The sequence below is a fragment of the Dermacentor andersoni genome, chromosome 1, assembly GCF_023375885.2.
Source record: "Dermacentor andersoni chromosome 1, qqDerAnde1_hic_scaffold, whole genome shotgun sequence".
Lineage (NCBI taxonomy): Eukaryota > Metazoa > Arthropoda > Arachnida > Ixodida > Ixodidae > Dermacentor > Dermacentor andersoni.
The window spans coordinates 285,525,101-285,551,424 of NC_092814.1; the positions used below are offsets into that span (position 1 = coordinate 285,525,101).

The 26,324-nt window shown below is 46.4% G+C and overlaps 1 protein-coding gene and 1 long non-coding RNA gene across 9 annotated transcripts in view; one reads left to right on the plus strand and one right to left on the minus strand.

The window, feature by feature from the left end:
- Positions 1 to 1,243: 1,243 nt before the first annotated feature.
- Positions 1,244 to 26,324, minus strand: part of LOC129384533 (uncharacterized) — a 123,910-nt gene continuing 98,829 nt past the window's right edge. For all 8 annotated transcript variants that reach the window (XR_011890620.1, XR_011890612.1, XR_011890619.1 and 5 more), the window contains 3 exons: positions 3,103 to 3,230; positions 2,192 to 2,299; positions 1,244 to 1,496 (listed from right to left, as the gene is read on the minus strand). This is a non-coding gene — a long non-coding RNA (uncharacterized lncRNA). The remainder of the gene's footprint in view (positions 1,497 to 2,191; positions 2,300 to 3,102; positions 3,231 to 26,324) is intronic.
- On the plus strand, positions 6,317 to 7,110 carry LOC126548633 (uncharacterized). The gene is given in 2 exon segments (XM_050196880.3): positions 6,317 to 6,836; positions 6,839 to 7,110. Coding segments are annotated over 2 exon segments (792 nt in total).

A 26,324-nucleotide genomic window follows, 5' to 3' on the forward strand; every position in this document is an offset into this window, starting at 1 on the left:
CACAGAAACAGTTTGCTCAAATCTTGTGTCGTGACTTTTGCGTCAAGGTGCAAAACCAACATATCCATGTATATGTCTTAATACTTGAGCACATCCCGATTTGCAGCTGTGGCGGTAGCCCGTGAGTGTAGATAGCAAAGTCGCTAGCGAAATTTTTGGGGGCACCTTAACGAAATCGATAGGTCAAAATCAAAAGGCGTCTCTCGTAGACGCTGTGCGATGTTCGGATGTTAACAATGTGTGCCGACTGAAGAAAGGGTGCCACGGAGTACTTTTGATGGTTAGCCTAGCTTGTTTACTCCGTTGCATCAAAAAGAAAAAGAAAGAAAAGAAAAGAAAACCGTATCAAAAGCCCAGAATTGACCATTAAAAAAATTAAATTATGTGGTTTTACGTGCCAAAACCACTTTCTGATTATGAGGCACGCCGTAGTGCAGGACTTCGGAAATTGTGACCACCTGGGGTTCTTTAACGTGAACCTATATATCTAAGTACACGGGTGTTTTCGTATTTCGCCTCCATCGAAATGCGGCCGCCGTGGCCAGGATTCGATCCCGCGACATAGTGCGCAGCAGCCAGAATTCATCATCGCTCGTCGCGACTAGACGCTCTCAGGATAAGTCATTTCCAGGCGATGAGCGGCTACGCTTTATCAAGAACACTTATAACGCCGGCGGGACGAGCATTGTGGCAATGTTCAATGCGCAGGGATAGCTTTTAATTATGTTATTTTCCGTTTGTTGACGTCATCACGCGTCACCGCGGGAAGTTCGAAATGTTTAAGATCAGTACGCCACGTGGTGGCACTCACACGAACTAACCCTTTGTGTCCTGAAAAGCTGGATATGACAACACATGCTATGGGAATGCCAGGACCTCATACAGGACATTGCGAGCGCAGCCTCCATCGAGAGCCTCCGCACGCCATGCCAAGCCGCGTTGCTCAGCTCGAACCTGGAAGACCAACTCTGGGCAGTCCAGCGGGCCAAGGAAGCCGCCCAGAGGCACGAACGCTTGGCCGTAACCTCGGCGGCTGTCCCAGCCCACTAGCTCACCGGACGCAAATCGTTATGTTAGTAATAAAGTTTTCTGGCTGAATGAGTGTTAGCTGGCAAAATGTTATGTTTCGCATTATTGTGTAAATTCAAGAGTAATAAACGTGATGGACAAACAACACACTTAATGCTGGTGCGTAAATTTAGACAGCGTTATCTATTAAATAGAAACAAAAAAAGTCACTGCGCAGTGTTGCGGCATTTATTCCATTCGAGCAGTGAAAAATGCTCTCGCTAAAGAATAAAGCGAGCACGCGACAAAAGTCGGTTTTCAGGCGCTGCTCTCTTGGTGCAGCCAATCACGTGAGTTTCAGCCGAGGCCTCCACCCGCCAAGCTTTGGATCGCAGCTGTTCCGATTCTTGCATCCTCATTGGCAGCACTCGCCGGCACTGAACTTCCTCGTGATGTAGCATCTTGATTGGCTGCAATGGCCATGATGCCTACGGAGATAATTGACAATTATACGAATGAGAGGAATTGATTTTTATGGGGAATACTGCGTTCACAAAATGGAAATTGCAACGATTAGATTCAAACGAAGAATTGTACTTTTAAATTTGAGCCACTGGGATGAGAGCGCTTCTATTGGTACGACATTCGTAAAACACTAATATCCTGTAAAAATAATATGTTATAATTTGAAACTCACGCACTGACTTCGTAAGTGCGTTCGTAACCACGCCTTATATACTTGGCACGGCAATTTAAAGCAACATTATGTTTCTTTCTTGAAGGTGTCTCTACTAATTCTATTTTTGCCTGTGCATAGTACCTCATTTCAAATCTCTAAAGTCGTTCGAATCAGTTTCTGTTGCTACACTTATGTCAAGTTGTCACAGTCAGAGATAAGCCGGAAAATGAGCCGAAGATGTTTCAAAATAAATTGCGATTTTTTTTACATAGGCGATATTGCAGGATTCCATGCCTTTTTTATTCTACTATCTTTTTTTAATATTACTGAAAATTTCATTTACTTCTACGGTGCGCATGTTTTCCAACAATAATGCTTCTATATCTTATGACATAATATAGCAGCATGCGAACCAAACAGAGAAACGTCCCTTAAGCGCGGAGGTAAAGTCATAATATCCGGCCACGGTCTTCCGATTGGAAATGCCGCTCAGATTGGACTTACCGTAGGCTAACACGGCACACATGAGAAGAAATGCTGCGATGCGTCCTGCCATTGCAACCAGAAATTCCAATACACTGCTACGCCTTGATGCAGAAAGAAACAGCGGCTCTGGTGAAATAATGATGTAATCACGTTATTTGAAAGCACACGTATCCCGTTTTTAAGCTAATTATGTCGTACAATTCGCAAGAGAAAATGGAGCGCAAATGATGAAATGCGATATGTGGCGAATTTTAATGCCTATTACATATACTCATTCGGCCCGTGACTGTATGGTTGCCGGCCGAAATAAGCTCATGAATGCCTTTGTCTTCCTTACCAGCCTACTGCTGCAGTTTCGCTAACGTTCTTTAGCATCATAGACGCTGTCATAGTATTTTGGGTATTGACTTTCATCCCCGCAGATCCTTTGCCAAGTGTAATTATTAAAATTTTGCTTTCCTTGCGCACACAAATATTTTTCTGTGATTTACCAGCAGAAATTGGTGATTGTGAAACACCTTTCACAGCGATTATTCAGCAAATATGGAGTACACTTTGCTTGTTGTAATGTGGCAGTACGTATTAGTAATACATTCTCTCGTTCAATCCTAGGCTTGTGATCTTACTTTTCTTGAATGTCGTAACGTAACATCGAGCGGAAGTTTTAAGATTCTGGCTTTATTGGGGAAGACTGAAAACACAAAGACCTCAAGCGCTGTTTATGAAACATCACAATACTGCACGTAAAGGACCAGTAAGTGCTCCCCGACGATGGTTATCATGTGTCAAGATATACGAAAAGCTTATTTGGTTTATATCTATCACTGTAGTGGCTTGCAGTCATGTATTCAACGTGTACGTGCACGCGATATGTGTTTCCAGGGAAACGAATTTCTTTTCTGACAAGAACGAATCTGATAGACACTTACCAGATCTTCCGTTGAGTCTAGAATGTTGAAAAATATTCTCAGTCCGGCTGTTTCAATCCCCACGTTTTATATGTTTCTGCCAGAAATACGGGTCATTGTACAGAACTGTGGAATGCTTATGTTGGGTCCTAAAATGCGAACATAAACATGCTAAAGTACATGTGACATTTGGTGTAGAAATAGACATAAAAACAAGAAATTGTTCCACAAACAAATGTTACTAAGTAGAACGACCTCTTCATATAATTTTAGATGATAGTGCTTGGTGACATCAAATTAGGACAACAACCCTAGTTCACTAAAAGCGTAGTTTTCGTGACTCAGAAAACTCATTTCGTTCTCCACCTGTCAAATATCGCTTGGAATTTCCACTGACATATGAGATGAGACATATTAGCAATTGTTGTAATAACAAAAATTTCCAACTCGATATGGCAAATATAAAAAACCACCAATATAGCAATACAAAACATACATACGCATTTACTTGTTTTCGGACTTTAGGCTCAGGAAATGAGACCATCAACCCTACTTTTAACAATGCCGCCAGTTAACAGTTAAGGAAGCTATGAGTCAAAACTACAGGCGGGTACTTCACCCCAATGCCACCGCCATTGCGGCAGTGCAATTATCCAGTGGAATTGCTCGCAACCACGTTACTTCCGCGTGCCATCGATAAGCAACGAATAAACGCTCTGTTTTCAGTCATTGCCATAATTTCCGCAGCAGTTCGGAACACAACTTGGCCGAAGCTTCAGACGTCAGCAGTGGTTGTGATGCACTAGGCATATAGACAGGCAGTTCGGGCTGGACGTCCCATTGTACGCCAAAGCGCAAACGCCTCAACATGAACAACGCATGGATACACAAATACCGAATAAATCATACGCGAAATTAAAAGTATTGAAGTGAATAGCAGCAGCTTGGTTCACGGTCCGTGTGAATCGAATGCTATGACCTAAATTAGTGCTGTGCAAGAGTTCGCGATCAGGTGCGGACTTGCCCGTGCAACCACTCCGAGAGCGACTATGGAGTCGGGGACTTGGCGTGACGTTTTTCGCGGAAAAAGGAGGGTGTGGAAAGGCCTTAAGAAATTCGAGAGAGTGTTGGATGCAGCCACCATCCTCGCCTCACCCAGGCACTTTCACACGCACCAACAGCACAAGGCGGGTGGTCGCGTTGTTATCGAATTTCCAATTTTGAAGCACACCACTTTGACGACTAAGGCAGAAATTCGTGTTGAATGTAAAAACACACCAATCATAAGGACTTTTGATCGGTTATTATTGGTTATCCATTATAAATGTGACCACATGAATTCATACGTTAGCGCGGCGTAAACGCGATGCGACGACGTTAAGAAAATTAGTGTTTTATTTTAATAAATCATGCAAATACTAGTCCACCCCTTTTTCTAAAGGACACGCAGGGGTCGCCATTGTCTGAGGGAAGGAAGCCTTTGATGGTGCCAGACAATCCGACCCAGCAGTTCAGGTGATAAATAAAAGAATAATCTGACTACAATTATTCTGTCTAATAATATATGCGTACCCATTCATGACGTTTTCGTGACTTTATTTCATGGACATGGCTGTTTCGTCTCACATATTATTTTTCATTGTTACCGTTTTTCCGGCATTACTTCCTTTCCAGCCTCGCTCCCCCCCCCCCCCCCCCCCCCCAGAAGTTTCTGGCACCTTTCACAAGGGAAGAGAAAGTGTTCTAAACTGCACGTGTTTGCGTTAAGTATGGCGATCACTGTAACGTTACAGGTGTCTGTGCTGTACCTGCCGCAGCTCTGCCTGCCACGTAGTATCCCACAAATTCAGCCAACAAACCTGACCCGGGAGCAAGCTTTGCTTCATTGACTTCGCAATTCTTTTTTTATTGTTTCTTTCCATCCATGGTAGCCCCGAAAAGAATTGTTGGCCAAAACACAAAGAAAAGAGGCCCAACGCCCATGGTGAGTACTGGAGCATATTAGGCCGAATTGATTGTTGTTCGATCAACTTCACAGAGCCGAACCATGCAGCACTGCCTACGTCGCTGGATGGAGCTCTTTTCCTATGTCCGAGCAATTTCGAAAGATGGCATCTGTCGGTTTAGATGACATCTGACGCTAGACAAGATTCTGCACAGAATATTCACGCAAGGCAACACCTTCGCCAATAATTGCATGTGGCCCTGAACACCAAGCAGGTCTCCGACCGCTTGCCAAAAAAGTGTCGAGAGTTTAATGCCTATTAAACTATGGAGAAAAATTGTCCTCTGCTTGCGATTTCTGCTTACATTCAGTATACAGCTACGAATGCGAAACTCTTGTTAAGCAGGCATCTCTCTTCATCCCAACGCGTATTTCATCTCTACCTCTTTCTACCTGTTTTGTCATTCCAGTCCCATTGGCACCCTACATTTTATTACTCCGAAACACTTACAATTGGACAACGCGTCTTCTAATGCTGTCGCATTTTCAGTGCATCTTCTGCACTGCACGAGGTTCCGCTTAGTTCTGCTTGACGTGCCAGGTCTAAGAAGTTACACGTTTGACTAATCCTGTAAAACTGTCATACGTATCACTGTGCATATTATCCTAAATATCTTATTCATGCAAAGAATATTTACCGCACAGGAATCGTACTGTAAATGCTAAGCTTAAGCAAGATTTTCCGGCTGTGGCTAGCTCAGCAAACTAAATACTTATAGCTCATTTTGAACAAAATTTGGCATATATATATAAAAAAAATTGGACGACGCTTAAGCTTCGCCTACAACAGTGGAACGCGAGAGCGTTATTGCGCCCCGTTCGCACCACCCACTCAAAATGATCTACGCGAGCCAAACTTCGTGATCGGCATGGACAGCCGGGCCGCGACGCGCCATGAAAGCGGACGTGATCATGGGGCGAGTGGCGCGCCACGTGTCGGGGCAGCACCGTACATTGCGAGGAGGGGGTCTTCTGTGTTTGCCGCAAGACGGCTCTGCGTGTGCGCAGAGCGCAGAAGAAATGTAGCGGAAACGTACTTCGCTACTCGAGTAACTACGAGTTCTGGAATTTGCATGCTCATAATTACCGATAGACACCGCAGTATAACTTTCTACGGCACGTTTCTAAGGCAACACCGCATTCATTAGAAGCGCTTTTGTCCCGGTTTGAACTAAACTATCGAACTCGTGGCTGAGGAAGAAGAGGCTTGTTCGAACGGCCACGTTTGGGATGAGCTCCGCTGGAAACAGCGCATCGGCCCTTGGCCGAGGATCACACCCACCGTCATCTACCGATTCCGGTAATTATAAAGTCGTTCTTCCTCGTCTACCGACTGGAAACACCGTTCTCAATTCAGTTTTCCTGCATGCTGACCTGGCAGGGCGGCCGTATCGCGCCCCAGACTTTCGCGATGCTCTCCTTTCAGTGCTAAATGTAACTGACATACTCGGCGCTGGACAATACCAGATGAGCCATTTGTGGTTGGTGACATGTGTTAATAGCATCGCGAAACAGAAACTTGTCGACAAAGTCGAGTTGTTGGTGAAGGGCCTCAAGTGCCTTGACATTGACCCGGAATGCAAGAATATCAAGATGAAGCTTCTTTGGCTTCCCCCACACCTCGAACAGAGACGCATTGTTGAAGCGCTAGAACCATATGGCACAGTGCAGTCCATCACGAGAGAAATGTGGCGGTGTGACGGCATGGAGGGCTGGCAACTGACTGACTAATCGAGACGTAGCGTTCACATTGTAATCTGCCGCATCTGTTGAACATATACGGCCACCAGTGCCTTATCTTGGTACTTGGCCGACCACCACTTTGCCTCCGGTGCAACAGAGTTGGCCATATCCGGCGACAATGTCGAACACCACGCTGCAGTAACTGTTACCGCTACGGTCACCCTGCAGATGCATGCGTCGGAACCTACGCTGACAAGCTTCGCGGAAATAGACCAGCTGAGGATGATACCATCACCGATCATCTCATAGAGGTGAGCGAAGTTGTGGATGCAACTGGATAAACACTCCCTGAGACGCATCAACAAGAACAGATTAAGCTGTCATCGGCTGACATTAGCCTCAGCCAGAAGTCTGCGCGGGAGGATGAGACTAAAGCGCCTGACGACGAACCAACTGTGTCATGGGCAGAATCGCCACCAGTTCAAGATCGCCCCCCATGAGTGGAATCTGGATCGATGTGCGAGGCCGCTAAGAAGCGTCAAGCGCCATCTGACAATCCATCGCCCTCGGGAAAAGAGGCTCGCGTTGCCAAGGTGTCAAAGTTGACAAAACCGCTCCGGGGAATGCCTACTCCTGCAGATGTCCCTTGTGTTAACGTGCACCAGAAGGTCCATAGTGCATCACCTCATCAAGAAGGGAGTGGTGCACCTCTGGAGCAGTGTTTAGACGCTGCACCTACATAGGTAATCATGGCGGGCGCTCTTCCCTTCCATTTTGGCACTTTAGATGTCCGTGGCTTACGAAGTAACTGACGGCAAGTACAGCTTCTTCATTTGTTATGCAATAGAAAATTAGATATTGCTGCTATGCAAGAAACAAAGATTGAATCCGACGGAAACACAGAAGTAGCTCTATCTCAATTCCTACCTGACTATAATGTTTGTGCCAGCCATGCAGTCGGCGTTTTCGCAGGCTGTATGTTATTTGTTAGAAAACATTTACCATGTGATTTGCCACATTTGTTTACAGATAGGGCAGGGCGCCTAATCTGTTGCGATATGGATATCAGTGGTATGAGTTTTAGATTTGTGTGTGTTTATGCCCCGAACAAGTTACGTGAACGCGAGTGTTTCTTCTTATCTCTAGAACATCATTTCTGTACTGATCGTGCATTGGTCCTCTTTGGAGACTTTAATTGTGTATGTAACGCGCAAGATCGTACGTCACTGAAGCTGAGACATGATCAAAGTAGTGATGTGTTGCAACGCCTGATGTGTGATTATCAGCTTGTGGACATTGGGGAAAATGAAAAGGCAGGATGTGCATATACGCACTTCCAGGGCACCTCGCATGCAAGGCTTGATCGAATTTACGTTTCACTTAGCGCCGTACCTCTTATTTATGGTTACACTGTGCACCCTATATTCTTTAGTGACCATTGCCTAGTCTCAGCATCGTTTGGCAGCCGTCGGTATCAAAGTCGGCGTATGTGCTGGGAGCTGTGGAAGTTTAATAACCAATTACTTTCGCGTGAGTGTTTCTTAAATCGTGTTACTGAGCTTATAGCTCATGTGTCATGCCGCAAGGACTTGCCACTCTTTGCTGTGTGGGAAATATTCAAGCAGGAAGTTAAAATGATAGCTATCGAGGAATCATCGATATTGGCCTTTGAAAAAAAGAATAATTACAAAGCATTGTATAAACTTCTGAGTGAATTGCATGAGCTTGAATGCCTACATCCGGGTCAATATATTGATGATATTTATAAGGTCAAGGCACAGTTACAACTTTGAACGCAGAAAAATACAGAGGTGCACTAGTGCGTGCGCGAGAGCAGCGTTTCATGGAAGAACAGCCTTGCAGTAGGGGCCTTGGTGACGAACGCCGACACGCGCTGTCGAAACAAATACTAGATATAGAGTATGGTGGAATTATTGTTAAAGAGCCTACTCTAATAACTAAAGCGTTTTTCGAGCATTATCAAGACCTATTTCGAGACCATAAGCCATTGGATACAAATGCTGCCAAAAAATGTATCGTTGCTGCCCCAGTTAAATCAGGATGATTACATTTATACAAATGAAACCATTGATATTAATGAGGTAACTGCATACATCGATCCGTTAGCGCAGGCCAAGACGCCCGGCCACGATGGCCTTACTGCCGAATTTTATCAGTGTTTTCGTTCCCTCTTATCACCATTATTACTTCAGGTTTACCGTGAGGCCTTGGAAGTAGGGTACCTAACCGCCACAATGTACGAAGGACACACCGTCCTTATAGCCAAAAGCGATGATGAGACTAAATTGCAAAAGGTTGACGATTATCGGCCTATCTCCTTATGCAATGTTGATTACAAAATGTTTGCTAAGGTATTAGCTAACCGTTTGCAAGTTGCAATAAGATCTGTGGTCGGTGATCATTAAGCATGTGGCATCAGGGGCCGGTCCATTCAGACGAACGTTCATGTCGCGATATCGGTGCTAGAGTGTTTAGCTGAGGGGTTTGGACAGATGGCAATGGTACAGCTAGATCTCGCTAAGGCGTTCGACAGGGTAAATCACTCATTCCTGTTTACTGTACTAGAGCATATTAATATCAATTCCCTGCTCCTTGAAGGTGTCAGGATATGTTATGCTAATGGTTCAACGAGGCTGAGAGTGAATGGATCTCTCTCCGATTCTATTAGGCTTGCATCATCAGTACGACAAGGATGCCCTTTGTCACCGCTTCTGTTCTGCTTGTATTTAGAACCACTTTGTATGAGCATTGTTAAAGAACAAAATTTCCAAAGGTTTCAATTACTGACTAATGAGGTTCGGGTTCTTGCGTATGCAGACGACCTGGACTTTTTTTGTACTAATAAAGAGAGTGTGAAGACTGCTCTTGCAATTACAGAAGAATTTTGTGCGGCTTCTGGTGCAAGCTTTAACTTTGAAAAAAGTTCAGGTTTTTGGTTTGAATTATGGGCCACAATGCCATCACATTACGCAGGCATTCAATGGAAAGAAGATCTGCGTTATTTAGGTGTGCCTCTCTCAAAGTATAGAAATAGCAACGCTCATTAGTCGGGGGCAGTTGGCAAAATTCAACGTAAAGTGAATTCATGGCGAGGGCGGAATTTGTCAATGTTCTTTCGTGCTGAAGTGTGTAACGTTTTCTTAGCTTCCCGTCTTATGTATGTGCTGCAAGTACTGCACTGCTCACGACTTCGCCTTCAGGCACTGCATCGCGTATTTGCAACATTTATTTGGAGTTCCAGTTGAGAAACGATGCGGCGCGACAATCTGTTCCTCCCTCTTGAACGTGGTGGTCTAGCATTAGTCCACCTCTTCATCAGGCAAATTGTTTCCTGCCTGTTTTTCTTTCGAGACAATGACCATCCATTATTGCGTGAAATGTTGCAACTCCGTTTAGTTCAATATATTCCTAATATAGTAGTGTCATAAAATGCCAAAGATGTCCCACAGTCTCCTTGGGGCTTTCTTAAGGAGGTTGTTGACACATTTCTTGAAAGTTAGATTCAGCCAGGAGTACGTGTTCACTGCGAGTCGAAAAGCAATTTCTGCGGCACTGGTGGACTCTATTTTCCCAGATCCTTTGTATCGTGCACCTCATTTAAGCCGACCTTATCAGGATGTACTTAAGCGCGTCCGAAAAATGTGTGTACCTCCTGGAGTAAAAACATTTTTCTTTAAATTACATTCGGAAACACTCCCTGTTAAAACTTGGTTGAATTCGAGGGGTTGCTTTGTGCCGTGGTCAGCAAACTGTCGGCTCTGTCCATGTGCCGAAACCATAGATCACTGCTTCATAGACTGTAGGGGCGCTGTATTCTTTTGGGACATTCTCCAACGGACGCTTAAAAAGGACATTGATATGACTCTATATACAATTAGGTTTCTACCGTTTATGGTTACGGGTGGTCCTTCCTATGACATGTTCATAGTACTTGGTTTACATAGCCTATGGAGAAGTAGACTGTGTCACCGCCATGCCGAAAGCCCGCGATCTACAAAGTCCTTCTTTCGCGAAAGTGCTGCTTATGTAAGAAGTGTCTACGCTGCGCAGGAACCTCCGCTAGACTAGATGTACTTCTTGCATGCATGTGTGTGCTTGCCTGAGTTTTAAGTGTGTAGTTATGTCCACTTTGTAATACACCTTCAGTTTTCTTTTCCGTGTAATAAAGAAAAAAAAAAAGAACTCGTGGCTGAGTGGTAGCGTCTCCGTCTCACACACCGGAGACCCTCGTTCGATTCCCACCCAGGCGGGAGGATTCGGAAACCAGGGAAAATGTGGTAGCCTGTCGAATGGAGAGTAAAGAAACGCTGTGTACAAGGTTACAAGGCGTTGATTTAAGGTCATTCAGGTGGTGGATATAATCGTGGTCTTCGCTGCAGATTCTTCTTATACGTTTCGCTTGTCCGACAAAAATTCCTTGCTTGCTTTTACGCTCTTGCTAATCGCCTGGTTCTATCAAAACGTCGTGACGAGTTCTTTGGTAATGATTTAGTTGAGATTGAGGTCTGTTCCAGCTGAAGTTGCTGTTACACAATGCATCAAACGTTTTCTGGCTGAAACTAATGCCCTTTCCCACTTCTCGAATGTCTCCCTGTGGGCGTGCCCTTTGAGCCTTCGCCACCCTGAGGGGCGAGAGCAACGGATACTTATATAATTCAACCTGCTCCCTCTGGAAATATGGCTTAAGTTATATGTGGCGTATTTTGGAGTCTTGCTGCCTTTCTATCTATCTGCCAATTTCGTGATTCTCACTCTGCAGCCCGTACCTCAGGTTCGGACTTCTGATCCGTGCACCAAGACTTTAACTTGGGTCCCCTCTGACTTCTGCGCCACGCTAACACCAACATCTAACGCCTGTTAATCCTCCCAGAGAACAATAAATCTGAAAATGTAACAGAAGGCCCTGCCTTGGTTGCGGACGTGGATTTGACATTATGATTAAGGTTTTTGCATTCGCAGCCACTAAGGTGAGCGGGTCCATCATACTAGGCTTCAAGTGTTTTTCATGAACGTAACTTAAGGACACATAGCTTAATACTGAAGGATGTATTCCATCATTTCATCGTAACTAAACTGCTCTCCTCTTCCTTCTAAACCGTGATTCTTCCTCTTCTTTCCTGGCCAAAATGCACCACGCTTCACCTTTCCTGGATATCTTTGTTCTCACCTGCTAGTGGCGCTTTTGAAAACATTTCGCACTGATGCGCACTCTTCTTTAATTTTCTTACATTTTATTAATATGCTGTGCTGTGACGCTGTATTTGTCACAGGAAAGGCACGTGAAATTTCAAAATTTAAGTCCGAACAACTTTTCTCATTTGGACACTTACATCAACATTTATGCGTGGTATTTCATTGTTGCGTCTTGTTTGAAAGCTTGTCGTCGTCTGCTGTTTATTGCGGTAGCAATTATATGGACCCTCCAGGTGCATTACTGCCGTCGCCATCGCCGTGAGGTTCCGTATCAGTCAAAGCGTGTAAGCATGAGTCGGCTAACGAGGTTCAATCTCGCGTGCGCGAGCGAAGAAAACCGCCCAGCCACCTGCCCTCTTCTGGAGCGCGCGAGCCAGGGCGGTCAGGTGAGGGATGAGGGGCGTTCTTCTCCAGCGGTCGCTAGGGTACCTCGATGTCCTCCTCGAGCGCGCTCTGTGCAGAGTGTTGAGAACGTCGACGTCCTCTACGGCTTTGGCCACGCGAATCCCTAACGCCATAGGGACGCGTTGCCGTCGTTAATTTGTCTTGAGAGCGATAAGCGACGTGCCCATTGTGCACACCCGCGCGGGCCTCATCTTCAAAGCGGTCTGCAATGTGTGCAGAGTGCGCGTAGTGCCGGTAGCATTGTATGTGCTGTGCTTTCTACGTTTCGTTCGCGTCCAAGTGGCAGTTTCCCAGAGATAAATTGGCTCGCGCCTGCTGCGGCGATCCCTGACTCCAGCATTTGCACATAAAGTTTCCGCTGTCGTCCAGCGACATGTGTTCATGTTCAGCTGTGCGCGCCTGCCACCGTGCTGCTTAATTGATCCAAAACACATTGATGAGCTAGTTGGTTTTGGTCTATCATTGAATGTGTAAGCGCCACTGAAAAAGGACGTTGATAGAAGCAGTCACACAAATACAGCGCTGTCTCTGTTTGTCTGTTTCATTCTACGTCCTCGTTGAGCCACGCTTACATATTTGATCATTGTTAATTTAGTTAGTAAGCGAGCGTTTAGAAGCTTGTACGACCGAAAAAATTTCTATCTCTATTTCGTACAGCTATGTAATAATTTGTTATCGCAATCGATGCTTAGCCTTTGGGGCGGAACTGCGAATTTAATTTCTTAGGTATCCTGCTTTATGCGTTAATTTCTTTGGGTAAATTTGACCTTGCTGAAGATACCCAGTTCGCGATCCGCAGGAAGGGCCGGCGTGACTCCTGAGCGGTCAGAAAGAGGACTGTATCTCAATCTACTTGTACGTGAACGGTTATGGAACCTCACAGCTGTCTCCAGACAGCATTTTCACCCCCCTGCAATCTCTGGTACATCCTTATAAGTTAGGTGAAGCTAACTGGTTAATAAACCCACGCATGCTACCTAAAAACATCATTGCTGATGGTCTACAGGCTTCGTTTGTTAGAATGAGATGACTAAAATACCGAGGGCTGGATTTTGATCACCCATATCATGAGAAGGCAATAAACAAAGACACCAAGTATAGCATACGGAAATTAGGTAGGACGCTGCAGCGTCGAGCACTCTTCTTCACGGCAGTCTTTAATAGTTAAAAATAAGAAAATTATAAATTACCCGAAATGAAAGTGGCTGAAGAAACAACAGGCCGCCGGTCGGGCAAGAACACAGGTCGTCGCATTACACGTGCGGTGCTCCTGCCAGCTTAGTTACCGCAGTGGGGTATTCTCGTCTACTTTCTGGGGTTTCTATGTTTTATCTTCTTAAGCTAAACCTGGGAGTGTTAGCCAGCGCCACACCTCACCAACTTGACGGCGGCACGCACATTCGCGAGGCACTCAGTTTCTGCACTTATTAATATCGCTACTATGTTCAAAAAGCTGAATGATTGAATAATATTGCGGCAACGTTGATGTTGGCCCAAGACAGCACGTATGCCATACCCACTCGCGTCAATACGGACTTAGGTTAGAGCTGCTGGTTCAAAGTGGGCCAAAATGGGAGGCATCGTGAGGAGCGCGGGTAACTCAGAAAATGACGAAGGTTGTGCGGGAGCCCATGTAAAACGAACGTCGTTTTTAAGAAAGTCTGCGTGTGCTTTCGCCATCACTTCAAAATTATTCACTCACGCACGAATATAACAGAAGAGCCCTCAAACGCTGCGATCATATTCGCTGGACATGGGCAGCATGTACAATATAGCCAAGGGTCGTAGTGTGGTGATGGCCAAGGCGGCACTGCAATGAACTGAGCTGTATTCCGGCAAAGTGGAACGCAAGAATCGCAGAGAGGCATTCGTGGTGGATATGAAACGTAGATTAAAGCACAATCACCTCGTATAAATACACAAGCACGTGTATCAGTTGAATCCTTGAAGCAGAGTCCATTATTCGCTCAAATGTGGCTGGGCCATTACACAGGACGAAAGGCATCAGTTTGAACTTGTAAAGCCTATCAGCAGTTACAAAAGCCGTTTTCTGTCGGTGAAATGGGTCCACAGCAATCTGCCAATATCCAGATGGAAGGTTGATAAAAGCGAAGGAAGCGTCAGCATGCAGATAATCGGGAGCATCATTGATTTGTCGTAATGGGTAAGCGAATTTCTTCGTGATAGTGTTGAGGTGAATTTTGTCCACAAAAATGTGCAACGATCAATCTTCATTTTTAACTGAAACAACAGCTGGTGCTCAGGGACTGAAAGATGTCTCAATAATGTACTTCGCAAGCATCTTGTTTACTCCACGTTAAATGCTGTTTAGAAAGACTGGTAGAACATCGGTGTCAATTCAGTGGGGTTCTTTGCCCGAATTCTAGTATTAACATTTTATCAGTACTTCGTTTTATTGCGTTACCGGGCTATCCACACCTAATTTACCCGTCACAGCCACACTGCGAGATCACCTGACCATCAAAAATTGCGTCGTAAATAACAGAATGACATAAATACTTTATCCATATAGGTTATTCCACAAGTGTTTTGCGCAGTATGTGACGTAGCAGAATATGTCAGGTGTAAGCGGAATCTGTTCATCCATCAAAGAGAGCTGCTTCCTCCGTCGGGGTTTTGTTTTATAGCAGGAAGTGTGCTAAACGGCTCCACGTAAAGCGGGTTTTTAGTGTCAAACCGCAATACCGCAGGAAGTGCATGCTCGTAACTTTATTCGTTCCAGGGTAAATATGTTTGACTTCTTTCTTTCATCTACGGAGCACATATTAATGGTTATATTGCACGCGAAGCTTGCTTCACTCTATTTTGCTCAATTCGTCTTTTTTTTGTTGGTGTATTAGATAAATAAAGTGTGGAACACTATGAACGCATCGGGCACATTAAACAGCATATTTGCTTTATTCTTACTAAGAATATTGGGGCATTCGCGCCAATGTCCTTGCGAAAGAAGTGACCATCAGGCGGCTGTCAAACGGCCGTTAACGACAATGTCATAGAAACTTTAGACCTATAAGCCATTTGCTTTCAAGGGGAATGTTGGCAATAGTGCAATGTGGTGGACGTCTTTTACTTCATTTGTGAACCTAAAATATGCAGCCTCCTTTATGTGGCTCCATGAGGAACTCACAAATATATTTGCCGTAATCTTTCTCGTCACCTCTCACTCTACTAGGTGTAAAAATGTGAACTAGCAACTACTGCACTACTGCAGCAAATGCTTAGGCTCTCGGTAAAAGCTGCATCTGCGAAAACATTATAAACACTGGTGTCAGTGAAAACATAACAAACACTGGTGTCATAGAAAATGAAGCATGAACTGAGGAGCACGTGGTGACACTGCAATCAGCGACCGCTATGCTCTGTTCATGCGATCGAGGCCAGGTTGCCTGTCCTACTGTGATGATATTTCGAGGCATATTATAGAGCTTCACATAAGGGGACGAAACGGGCTTCGCAGGAAGGACCCCATGTATGATTTGGCTCTGCTAGACTATCAGGCTATCAGTTTTGCGTTCAACAACATAAATTTATCTATTGCAACCTTTTATTACAGAGTAGCCCGTTATGGGTTCACTCCCCAGTTCCTTTCGTGTCAGTGTCGTTGTCCAGGAGGAAAGTCCAAGTCAGGCTGATTCTCATTAGCTTCCTATTAAAAGCGGTAATGCACCACATGGACTCAACTACAGACCTACACCTGTGAGCCGACAATATATATTTTGATATTATGTAGGAAGTAGCTGTTTGTATCGCTCGCAGAAGAGGCATGTGGATGCTTGGCCAGCATACGAGGAATATACAAGGCACTTCTATAAAACTTTACTAAAACATTTGCGTTGATATCCACAAAGATACAGCAGAGATAACGACTGACCTGTCAACAAGGTGCCCACGCAACACTCGGGCATGTTGGGAAGGAAAGCTTGTCATTAAAAGCGGTAATGCAGCATAAGGATCCATTTACAGACCCACACATTGGTAGTCGAAGGCTTTACGTTTGGCGACTCCACCGACGCTACAGTAAAGAAAATCGCTGTGGCTGGAGAAGACGTTCATGACGCCAGCTGGTTTGATAAGCTTATAGACTATATCTAATCATTGCCAAGCTCTGAAAGCTCAAATGAAACTCAGCACTGGTGGAAAGGAACTGTAAGAAAGCAAGAGGTAATGAACGAAAAGTACGCTTGGTAAGAGAACGAAGAAGAAAAGCGTGCCTGCAATTTTCCACATACGCAAAGTGCCTTACCGCAAGGAAATACCATTCGCAATTGAGTAAGTTGGTTTGTTTGCTTCTTATACATGGCGCGAACTCCTGATTCTTGCTAATAACCAAGAATCACTTGAAATTATATCAGTAATCAATAAAACATTTTCGCCTTTTTCATGGAGAGATAAATGTCTTACACATCTGCGAATGTTAACGCCAGCTTTCGCGTTAATGCGTTGTGATATGCATGAACCTGTGGCTTATTCAGGGCACACCGCCTCCTGAACGCCGTTCACGTCGCCACCTCCACAGCCGTCCGTGCAGCGTAGTATAAAACAACGGCGGGTCGCACGTGCAAGCTGAATGCAAGCTTCGTTGCTGTGCCGAAATCGCTTTGTATATTTTTTCCTCAATCTTGTTGGAACTGCGTTGAGCAAATGAAACAAAAGGAAATTTGTGGATGGGATTCACGGATGATTGCAATGGTCAACCACTGTGTCAACCTATGTCAACCTGTGTCGAATAATTGAAGTCAACTCCGTGTCAACCTGTGTAGAATAATTATGTGGGCCAGTGCCTAAGGCACTTTTTTAAGACACTTCTCTGGTAGTTCACAGAACAATGTCTTAGAAATGCTACATACAAACACTCACCGGGCCGCAAATAATTAAAACAGAGAGTGACAGTGAACTATTATTCAAAAGCGGCAGAGTTTGCCTGCGGTTGCAATCTCAGCGCTGACGCCCGTTGTTGCAAATGGGTCGCAAGCCCCAAGGGTAGCGTTGGCCTGGCGGCCTGGGGCACAACTGGAAGCATCCGAAGGTCCCGGCAAAGCATGAGTCGACTGGTAACAGAACAACTTGTTTATTTTAATATCGCAAAAGAGCGGGCGGTCAGGTCGACCGAAGTGGAGAGACGGGAGAGCACGTAACTCAACGGAAGAAATCGGAGCCTCTCCCTTGACGTCCGGGGGCAGCTGCTCTTATACTCTCCGAGTTGAGGGCAAGAGGGAACGCCTCGATAGAGGCGCACGTGACTGGGCACGGACAGGCTGAGAGACATGTTGAGACGAGTGTAGTGACGCATCCGCCGAGCCGGCGCCGGTCAGACCTCCTCGCTTCACACTTGGGCAGCTCCTCTCCCCGGCTGCCGCGCTTTGACAAGCGTGAGCACCAACATGCACACACACACACACACGCACACTTGAAGACACGTGGCATTGAAACATGCCTGGACGCGCTTGGCGGGGAGGCGTATCGGCGGCGCTGAACGGGCCAAAATGTCCGCCGCTTTGAACGAAGCCCCGGCGTCCGTTGCATCCGCGCCGGCCATACCGCGTGTCGTAGGCGAAACGTAACAGACCGCCCCGCCGGGGGAAGGAGATCCCGATGGTCAGGGGACTGCATCCGCTGTCCGGAGGGATGTCGCTCGATGATGCTCATAACCGAAGTCGGGCGTCCGTCGGCGTTTCTTGAGCGCAGCGCACAGAGAAGGCCTCGTTCTCTCGTTCAGGTTCACACAGGACACTGCAAAGTGACTTCGGGAGAGTTTACATTTTTGTTCTCGTTCCCGGCAAGCGTTAGAACTACGCCGAAACTCAACCACTCAGTCAGCAAGCACGAAACAACCCTCACCAAGTCCGGCCAGGCTCTTTCCCCTTTTATACCACTGCCTAGTTCCTTACACTAATCTAGCAGCACTCAGAACGCGTCCACAAATTGGAAAATTGCACTAGAAAGCACGTCATCACTTTGAAACACTAAACAAAAGCAATATGTTAAAAATCCTGCCTCAGGAAGAAAAACATCAGTAACAAACAACTCTGAGGCTGATTCCTACGTTAGGGGCTTCGACTTAAGCCATCGGCGTTAGCGTTGAGACTCCCCTTTTTGTAACGCACCTCAAAGGAATATTGTTGCAAAGCGAGGCTCCAGCGCAGGAGGCGGCCATTTGTGGAAGAGATGGTCTGCAGCCATTGGAGAAGGCAGTGATCCGTCTCGAAGCATGCGAAGCGGAGATCGCAGCGAGCGACCGTACACTAGCTCAGCCTCAGCTGGCGAAAACCCCGTAGCCGCATGCGGCGCGGTCCTTAATGCAAACTTCACCCCAGGCAGACACAGCTCCCAGTTAGTTTGATGTTCAAAACACAATGCTCTCAACACGCGCTTCATGACGGAGTGGAGCTTCTCAACGGAATTCGACTGGGGGTGGTACACTGAGCTGTGTAACAGCTTTACCCCGCACCTTTCGAGAAAGGTTGTCGTCAAAGCGCTAGTAAACACTGTGCCCTGATCTGACTGGATTTCCGCAGGAAAACCAACTCGCGCAAATATGGACAGTATTGCATTGACTATCTCAAATGAGCTGAGTTCATTAAGCGGCACTGCTTCAGGGAACTTTGTCGCTGGGCAGATCACAGTGAAAATGTGTCTGTACCCCGTGGCTGTTACCGGCAGAGGTCCTACTTTATCAATAACGAGCCGTCTAAAAGGCTCCGTAATGATAGGTACTACTCTTGCAAGAGACGGTCCTTAGTTTTCTTAACTCCTAGGTGTCCGGACCACGAACCCATATGCGACAAGCGCAACAGATCCTGACGGTAGCACTGAGGCACGATCAGCTGATCGAACTCCACTCCCCTGCGGTCTAGATACTTCCGGTACAGGACCCCACCTCTTTCCACAAAACGAGCATTTTTCTTGGCGATACCTTCCTTGACATTGCAGCGTATGTTTTCTAGGCTGCCATCCTTTTTTTGCTCGGCTATCAAAGCGTATCGGCTGACTTTTAGCAACCTATTAAGTCCGTCTGACGTAGGCGCGATGAGCAAATCTGCAGATAGCTCTTCTAACTTTCCCGTGTCGGGCATTTCCTCTCCAGTATCTGGTGCCTTTAACGCTACAGGCTCAATTTTATTCAGTTCGGACGTGCTCTGAATATCAGCTTGCTGCGCCTCTGACCCTTTCTCATTGTTCGACAACGTCGGCCCCGCAACTACCGCCTTTGCAGCGAGCTCCCGAACCTTCGATCTGGTTAAGGCCTGAACGCTAGCCTCACCAAACAAAAGCCCCTTCTCGCGCAGGAGGTGATCGGACCTGTTCGAAAGTAGGTACGGGTACTGGGGGGGCAGCATAGATGACACTGCGGCCTCCGTCTCAAGTGCTCCGAAAGGTCCTTCAATAAGCACTTTTGCTACGGGCAGACCCACGCTATGAGCTTCCACGGCTTGCTTGATCCATGCGCACTCGCCCGTGAACATATCGGGTTCTACGTAAGAGGGGTGAGCTACATCCATCGTAGCTGCGGAATCGCGAAGCACTCGGCACTCTTTCCCGTTCACGAGGAGGTCTCGCATGTAAGGCTCGAGAAGCTTCATGTTCTCGTCAGTGCTGCATAATGACAAAAACACGACTTTTGTTTTTGTTTCTGGACACTGCGCCGAAAAGTGACCCGGCTTCTGGCACGTATAACAAACGCGCGCTTGCCTCGTCTCGAACCGCTTTCTGCGTTCGGCTTCGGTTGCCGCCGTCTCCTTACGTTCGGTCGGACTGCTTTCACTCGTATCCGAACTACGTGTGTCCCCCTTTGCTCTCATGGGTGTGAACTTCGGCCTCTCAAACTTGGAGCCATATTCACCCTTTTGACCGTCCTTAGCTCCGCGAGCCCGACGCGTCACAAACTTCTCGGCTAGCTCAGCGGCTCTAGCCACCGTACTAACGTCTGGCCTATCCAAGACCCAGTGCCGCACGTTCTCAGGTAACCGACTATAAAACTGTTCCAGCCCGAAACACTGCAGAACTTTCTCGTGGTCACCAAACGCTTTCTCTTCTTTAAGCCACTCCTGCATGTTTGACATTAGCCTGTAGGCAAACTCTGTATATGACTCACTTCTGCCTTTCTCATTTTCCCGAAACTTCCGACGGAACGCCTCCGCTGACAGCCTGTACTTTTTTAGCAGATTCGATTTCACTTTGTCGAAATCCTCTGCCTCTTCTCTATTCAAGCGAGTGACTACGTCGGCCGCCTCGCCGGGTAACAAAGTGAGCAAGCGCTGTGGCCACGTTTCCCGAGAGAACCCCTGCTTCTCGCACGTTCGCTCAAAGTTAACCAGGAACAAACCAATGTCCTCTCCAAGCTTAAACGGTCGCATCAGGTCAGTCATTTTGAACAATAATCGTTCTCCTGCACCGTGTGCCTGACTTCCATTACGAGCGCGTTCCATCTCTACCTCGAGACGCTTCATTTCCAAAGCATGGTCGCGCTCTTCTTTTTCTTTCTCTTTCTGTTCTTTTCGTTCGCGCTCCTGTTTCTCTTTTTGCTCTTTAAGTTCGCGCTCCTGTCTTTTTGCCGTCTCCCTCTCCTCAATGGTCTCAAGGCATTCCGACAGCTCGTCATCCTCAGCTTCTAACTCCAGAATAGCCCTTAGCAGTTCTGGTTTTCTGAGTTTGTCTGAGACATCCAGACCCAACTCTCTTGCAAGCTCCAGCAATTTCGGTTTGCGCAACGACTTCAAATCCATGGCTGCTCTGAATGCTGCTTTCTCTACTGCCTACTATTGTCTTGCCGCAAACTAACCCGGCAGCAACGACAACCACAATTACCAGCTCTGTTTCTAACACTAACAAAAGCCTGGCAAAACTCAGAAGAAGAAAGTCCCGCACTCACCAAACCTCGCAGCCAAGAATTCAGCGCAGTCGTTCCGCTGCAGGCAACCAGTCATCACACAGGGCTCGTTGCACTGCTCCCGGATGGTCGTTGTGCTGCTCAGCATACAGTCAACTGCATATCTTCGCTGCTGGCCTCCGTTGTCGCGATCTCACCGCTGGCAGACAGTGGTTGGAATCTCAGCGCTGACGCCCGTTGTTGCAAATGGGTCGCAAGCCCCAAGGGTAGCGTTGGCCTGGCGGCCTGGGGCACAACTGGAAGCATCCGAAGGTCCCGGCAAAGCATGAGTCAACTGGTAACAGAACAACTTGTTTATTTTAACATCGCAAAAGAGCGGGCGGTCAGGTCGACCGAAGTGGAGAGACGGGAGAGCACGTAACTCAACGGAAGAAATCGGAGCCTCTCCCTTGGCGTCCGGGGGCAGCTGCTCTTATACTCTCCGAGTTGAGGGCAAGAGGGAACGCCTCGATAGAGGCGCACGTGACTGGGCACGGACAGGCTGAGAGACATGTTGAGACGAGTGTAGTGACGCATCCGCCGAGCCGGCGCCGGTCAGGCCTCCTCGCTTCACACTTGGGGAGCTCCTCTCCCCGGCTGCCGCGCTTTGACAAGCGTGGGCACCAACATGCACACACACACACACACACACTTGAAGACACGCGGCATTGAAACATGCCTGGACGCGCTTGGCGGGGAGGCGTATCGGCGGCGCTGAACGGGCCAAAATGTCCGCCGCTTTGAACGAAGCCCCGGCGTCCGTTGCATCCGCGCCGGCCATACCGCGCGTCGTAGGCGAAACGTAACACTGCACATAAGTATTCGCCTGCATGTAGACGTGAGAATGGACTGGAGAACGGAGAAAAAACACATGGAAAAGGTGGACGAGAAAATTGGAAAATAAACAGCCTCACATGATATAATTTCTCCATTTAAATTTTGAGACATATGTGTGCAAATACATTAGTGGTCCTAATTTTGCGGCAATTTTTTTATGCGATGCATCACAGCGATTACCAACTACGGTATAACTACGGTACGGCAACGGAAGTAAGGAATGCAACGGTCACTTAGCCTGGAGAAATATGTAAATGCTCAAAAAAACACACCTGGCATTGATGTAAAGACCAAATCAAATAAGTTTGACGAAGCAGTAGTAGTTCGCGATGGTATTTTAGCTAAATAAGTGAAGTATAAATCATTGCAGAAACAAAGAAAATTTGAGATTTTGTTTGTATGCAAACAAACTGCCACCACTGCTGTCCCATGGAATGTCTATGAAATGAAAGTCACTCATAACATCGGGAAAAATTCGGTATCTTACAAGAATGCTGCTCAAGGTGTTATGTAAATAATCTAAAACGTCGAATAACGCTGCGATGCGCCATAACAGGCACAAATGATAATATCTTGTTGTCCTAAACCAACACATGCGATCGCAATTTTTAGTGGGGATAAAGTGGAATGAGCTGACAGTAATGACAAGCCGATCTTGCAATCACTACAGCACCACCTGTGCTTTCGCTTCGATCAGATCTAATGAAACTTTTAATTATTTCGAGAGCGTAAAATATTACGGTCAACAATTTTACTTGAAAGCCTCGTTTCTATTAACGGCGACATAAGCAGAACAATCATGAACAATGGAAGGCAGATCATTTCGCGTGTGAAATTTAGTGAAAATCATCTTGTGTCTGTTATTTCAGTGAAAACAACTGATGTCACCTAAAGCAAACGCACCCTTCTTAAGCTTATGATATCTTTTTGGTGGTTAGTCAAGCTGAGATGGATGAGCATTCAGCGACACGACAGAACGATCTGCAATCTGGGAATGTTCGTGCACGTTATGGGCTTTCGGAAAGTAGGTTAACCATTTTTTGTTTATGAATAGCCTATTCTATACTGGTACTGCGGCCGAAAAGGTACTGCGGCCCACTTCATTTGCCACATTCGATAAGCTTCGAGAATTGGGAGATACCTAACAAAAGTCTCCAATAATGCTTGCACCTGATCCTTTAGGTTAGCCCGTGTTGTAAAATATAGCATCTTTTGCTTTCAAAAACAATGAAGTTTGACAATTCCGGCGCGACATTTGTCAATTACGTATGCTCCTAATCTTTGCACTCTAGATATACTTCCAGGAAACATTTGAACACGTATATACCGTCTATAAGATCTTTTACTTTTTCTCCCGTCACTAACCTGCTGCCAGTCATCGATGAGACAGCTTAAACTTGATGTCCTACGTTGCGCACGCTAATGCGTTTAACTTCAGTCGTTTCCCTCTTTCCACAGAAGACTGGAATCCCTTACCTTGGTTTATTCGGTCACGCCCATCCCGAAGTTTTGTATCTACCATCCATTCTAGCGGAACAAGCCTAAGAGGTCGGACTCCATCTCGCTCCATATTCCGGTCCAGGCCAAGGGTTGGCGAAGGTCATCAAGGCGGCCCAACACACAGTGAGCTGGTCCGACGCGGTTAAAGGGACGCGCCGCGGGTCTTCGGGGCAGTCTGCACATAATCTCAAGCAAATCGCCGAAATCAAAAATGAAAACGCACAGCTTGGAGAAATAATATTTGTTTCTTTTCTTATTTTCTTTCTCGCCTTGCTTCTTATTTGCCTTGCATGCTTCAGTGGCCTTCTTGCAATGACTGACGTGTGTTCTGCAGTATGATATGATATAATTAAAGAACTAATAGAAAATATCCGAACTGACTAGGGAAATTCGAAGCCTTAAAAGATGCACGGAAACAACTCTCAGTCAATCACGTTCCGCGCGCCTGGAGTTACCGCAGGAAATCCACGCTTATTGAGTGGAAGATAGCACCCTTTCGCCATAGATTAGAAAAGCTCACGTGTCTAGTGACAAAACTGCGGCGCAAACCAGAAACCTGAATCAAACCTTGTCCGAAATACAGATTCTGGTTAAAAAAGAAACATAGGCAACCAACAACCTCTCATTTGTAATATTCTTGATCATGAACAGACAAGATAACCTCGAGACTACCATAGCCAATATCAACCCTAGGTCACCTCTTGTGCCTCTAGCAAACACCCTGTCGACCAGCACCGTCGGCAATTCACAATTAGCTCCGGACACCAAAGCAGCGACTATACCGACTAATGTCATGAGACCTGCCTCCTTCCATATCCATCCCTCCTCAAGACCAAATTCAAAAGAGGGAAGCACTACAAAACCGATTTAATACCCAAATAAAAATGGGGAAGCACAATAAAAAAAAACTCTTTTGGCAGTGGAATTACAAGACCTGTGTGGGAACAGAGCAGTCCTGCATAAGCACCTTCGGAGCAAAGCCGAACCAGGGGCCATATAACGAAAAAGTATTGCAATATGTTTTATTGCAATCTGATGGCATCAAATTTGCGTAACTGCCAGCTCAAGCATCGGCCTGTGACCCGCGGGGTTGTCTGAACAGGCCAATCAAACGCTCTCCTCGATTATGGGAGGTCACTTCTTTTGCTTTAAAAACGAGTAACATTGCCTTCACTGAGTGGCTTGTCTTATCTAATTGGCTGACAAGAGGCGAGGAGCACGTTCAAGTGGAAAGGGATTCCATGGGGCCGAGCCAGTGAACTAAAAATCGATAACTAGATTACCAGGGTCGTACCAGCGTCAGTGATAGGTCTGCTTTCCCTTACTTAGCTTGCGGTGGCTGGCCGAAAATCGCGACGGCATGTAACGGAAGGTTAGGAATGCCACTAAACGGATCCTTAGTAAAAAAATGAGCAGGCACAACGAGGTAGTAAACGTGCCGAAAGTGCTCGAAAACGTTACACGGCCACGAAAAAGCTTTATTGTTTGCAAATAAACCCATGCTCTCCGGCAGGAACGAGTAGCCGGTACCTGAGCCATCGGTGGCAGCCATGTTTTATTCCTTTCGTAACGGAGCAGCCTGTCGGCTATTCAGCAGAAGGTTCAGTTTTCTTCGACATATTAATGCATCTTTAACGAGTACACGTCACTTTGACGTGGTGAGTTCTCGCGGTTTTGTGACGTCGCGCGACAGGCAGATGAAGCGGGTGTCGCCCGAAAACTTTTGACCAATAGCCGAGGGCTAATGACTAAAAGGCATCGAGTTATAACTATTTTTTCTTCTTTCCACTCACGCATAATCACTGTATTCACATCATATCAGAGGGGGAGCCACCGCGGTTTTCGTGATGTCACGTGACAGACAGGCGAAGGAGGGAGGGGGGTTGTCCAAAAATGTTTTTGACTAATGGCGGAGTGCTGATTACAGAATTTGAATAGAAATGTTTGGAAAATCTTTACGTTATAGCGCCCCAGATGTTCTAATTCTGGAGGAAACACGTGGGCTAGTGATGCTAACGGGATATCGGGCAATGGGCCCCCCGGCCCGGGATAATACTAAGCACTCTGGTAAGGAAGGGACTGGTAGCAATCCGCCACGACAACCGCATCACAGCAAACGAACATATAGTCATATAACTACCCCCTAGATGTAAAAAAAACTTCCGATCACGTTCATCCTAAATTTGTATAGCAATCCTGGACACATACCATCGCGCTTCCTTTCTCTCTTTAAGGAGGTAGTAGCAATAGCGGGACCCAACCCCCTTGTCACTTGAGGAGACTTCAATGCCTCACCTAGAGCATTGGCCTTCGGACGCAAGAGCGAAATGCAAAATGCCATGGCAGGATAATCAAGAAACAGACTTAACTCTCATCAGAAGCCCCGATTCCCCACGCGTATGGGGACAGGGTTCGCGAGGGGCATAACTCCCGATCCAAAATTAATTGGCAACGCGGGAACCAATAAATCGAAAAACACATTTGAGGATTTGGGGAGCGATTATCTCATAGTAGAAACTAAAATTGAAGAGACGGCGGACGCAGAACTCATTACACAGGTTGGATAGAGGGACTCGGATAAGCTTCGCGAAGTCAGAGATACCAAAAATCAAGCAGTAATCAAGCGTATTGGAGACTGGGTCAAATACGTTATAAAAGACGTCAGCGAGGCTACGCAAACAGTTGCGTCAGAGCCCCCCATACAGAAGATTG